Here is a 2,324-nt window from a genome sequence, read left to right on the forward strand (position 1 = left end):
TATGGAACGTACGTTATTATATCAAATTTGGGCTAGAGTTTTGACTGTATTGGTTCACGATATGATGTCAACCCAATTATCATATTGTCATATCATGTCAATCTGACCAATCAGGTAATCTCTTTGACACATTTGTGTCTATTTAGGGGACCCGTTTAGCTCAGCAGCTCCCCCAGAGGTTGGAGGTTCCATAGCAACTTTGAACTGAAGTAGAAGGTATTACGGTTTAAATGCTTTTAATGCTATACATACAACCTCAGTATTTATAAGTGTGAGACTAAACAATAGCGCCCCCTAGAGACAGGGCTTCAGTATGACATCAACTGCTTCATCTACAGCACATCTATGTCTAAAATAATAGTTTTGAGTCCCACTTTACAGAGTGAGCTCAATCTGAGATTCGAAGAGGGAAATCATTAAACCCCTAAATAATAATAATAATAATAATAATAATAATAATATTAAACCCCTAGAACAAATCACAGAGAAAGATATTTCTACAGGTTAGTAGGTTATGATAAAGCATCACTCTTATGGGACCTCTACTCCAGCTCACACAGCTCAGCACTGGACACAGCACCAACCCAAAACCCAGGATAGAGGGGCTGAGTGAAGGTGGTCTGGACTCTGTGGAGGAGGGTCATTGTGTCAGAGGAGACGCTGTAGAAGGACAGAGTACCTGCCCTGTGATCCAGGTACACTCCTACTCTGGAGGACTGAGGGCCTGATACTGCAGTATTTACTTTATTGTGTATGAATTTATAACCACTACTCACTAAGCGTAAATTCCAGGACTTGTCATTAGATCCAAATTCAGAGTCACCACCTGACCTGTTTATGTCTTTATATGACACTGCTATGTCAACCCACCCAGCTCCCCTCTCAACCTCCCAGTAACAGCGTCCTGACAGACCCTCTCTACACAGCACCTGAATACGGTTAGTGAATCTCTCTGGATGATCAGGATATGACTGGACTTGTCCCCATGTCACCTTCCTGTTCCCCTCAGACAGAGAGAGCCAGCTGTGTGCTGTGTTTGGATCCAGTGTGAGCCGACAGGAATCTGGGAGAAGAGCAGAGCAGAGACCAAATCAGAGGAATAAGGAGAGTCAGATATGTAGGCTGTCTCTGATGCAGGGCTCAACATTGTGACTGTTTTGGTCGCATTTGCGAGTGAATATATTTCTGTGCGACTTGGAAATACATTCAATCGCACCAGTGCGACTAAAAGACTGCTGAACTACTGTCATGCGCAGTCAAACTTCTGTGTATAAGCGATGAGGGAATGTGTTTTGTTAGCCGCTAGCTGCTAGCAGCGTTTGCTTCCGGTTTCATTACAAAGAGGTTAACCCTATATGTGCCTGACGTCTAACATTCAAATGACTCTAACTTCCATCTTTTTTCGGATTTCAATGTATGACACATCATTTGAAAGCTTATGATCCGTAGTTCCAATCCACAACACGTCACATTTTAAAGTGTTTATGTAATTTTTTTACATTTGAAAGTGTTTTGTTTATATATATTTATATTATACAATTTACCAGTCATATTCTGGAATGTGTCTAAATGTTAAAGTTCCATAAGTATAAGCAAAATAAAGTAACAGTTTGTAAATAAATAGTAGCATTTAAAAAATAATAAATAAACGAACCGTGAACCGTGACCCAAAAACCGAGGTTCATACCGAACCGTGGGCCAACTGAAATTAATATTCTTACTTCCCCTTTACATTGTGTGAGTCTCCATTTTTATTACGGCCAAGAGCCGGTTATGATCATTTTGATATGTTATGATTATGATAATTTGTTGTCGTTGTTGATGAAAATTGCACAATTTTCATTGTGCTACTGAAATTCTTGGTGTGCTACTACATTTTTCAACATGGTAGCACAGTGCTACCTGGGGAAAAGGTAAGCGTCAAGCCCTGCTCTGATGATGTTCTGCCTCTCCTAGACCTCCCTAGTTATATCTCAGGTGTGTGGAGAGGATCAATGGAGAGAGAATGTCAGCTACTTCAGGATAAAGAGACTCACATTGTAAGAACTGGGCTCTGGTCTTGGGCTCTGGTGGCAGTAATACAACAACTGCATTCACTATGGAAACATTAACACACACACACACACACACACATGTTAATGTAATTGAATTGGTCTGAAGTTGTTTGTGTGAAGAGAATACAGGAGTTTTTAGCCCACCTGTAGATGAGATCTTGGGCCATCAGTTTTTTAGGATGTGGTCTAGTTCCTCTCTCAGCTCAGACACAGCTTCACTCACATCTCCAAAGTACTGAAGAGGACGGACAATGATACTGGGTATGTCTG

The 2,324-nt window shown here is 40.9% G+C and overlaps 1 protein-coding gene across 1 annotated transcript in view; it reads right to left on the reverse strand.

Annotated features, from left to right (window-relative positions):
• Nucleotides 1–542: 542 nt before the first annotated feature.
• Nucleotides 543–2,324, reverse strand: part of LOC308159185 (nuclear factor 7, brain-like) — a gene marked incomplete at both ends in the record, with an annotated part of 4,891 nt that continues 3,109 nt past the window's right edge. Inside the window, one exon of the mRNA XM_080532931.1 lies at nt 543–1,063. Within this exon, the coding sequence (XP_080389057.1) occupies nt 543–1,063 (521 nt within the window). The remainder of the gene's footprint in view (nt 1,064–2,324) is intronic.

Source organism: Nansenia antarctica (assembly GCF_963989245.1).
Source record: "Nansenia antarctica genome assembly, chromosome: 5".
In the NCBI taxonomy this organism is placed as follows: Eukaryota; Metazoa; Chordata; class Actinopteri; order Argentiniformes; family Microstomatidae; genus Nansenia; species Nansenia antarctica.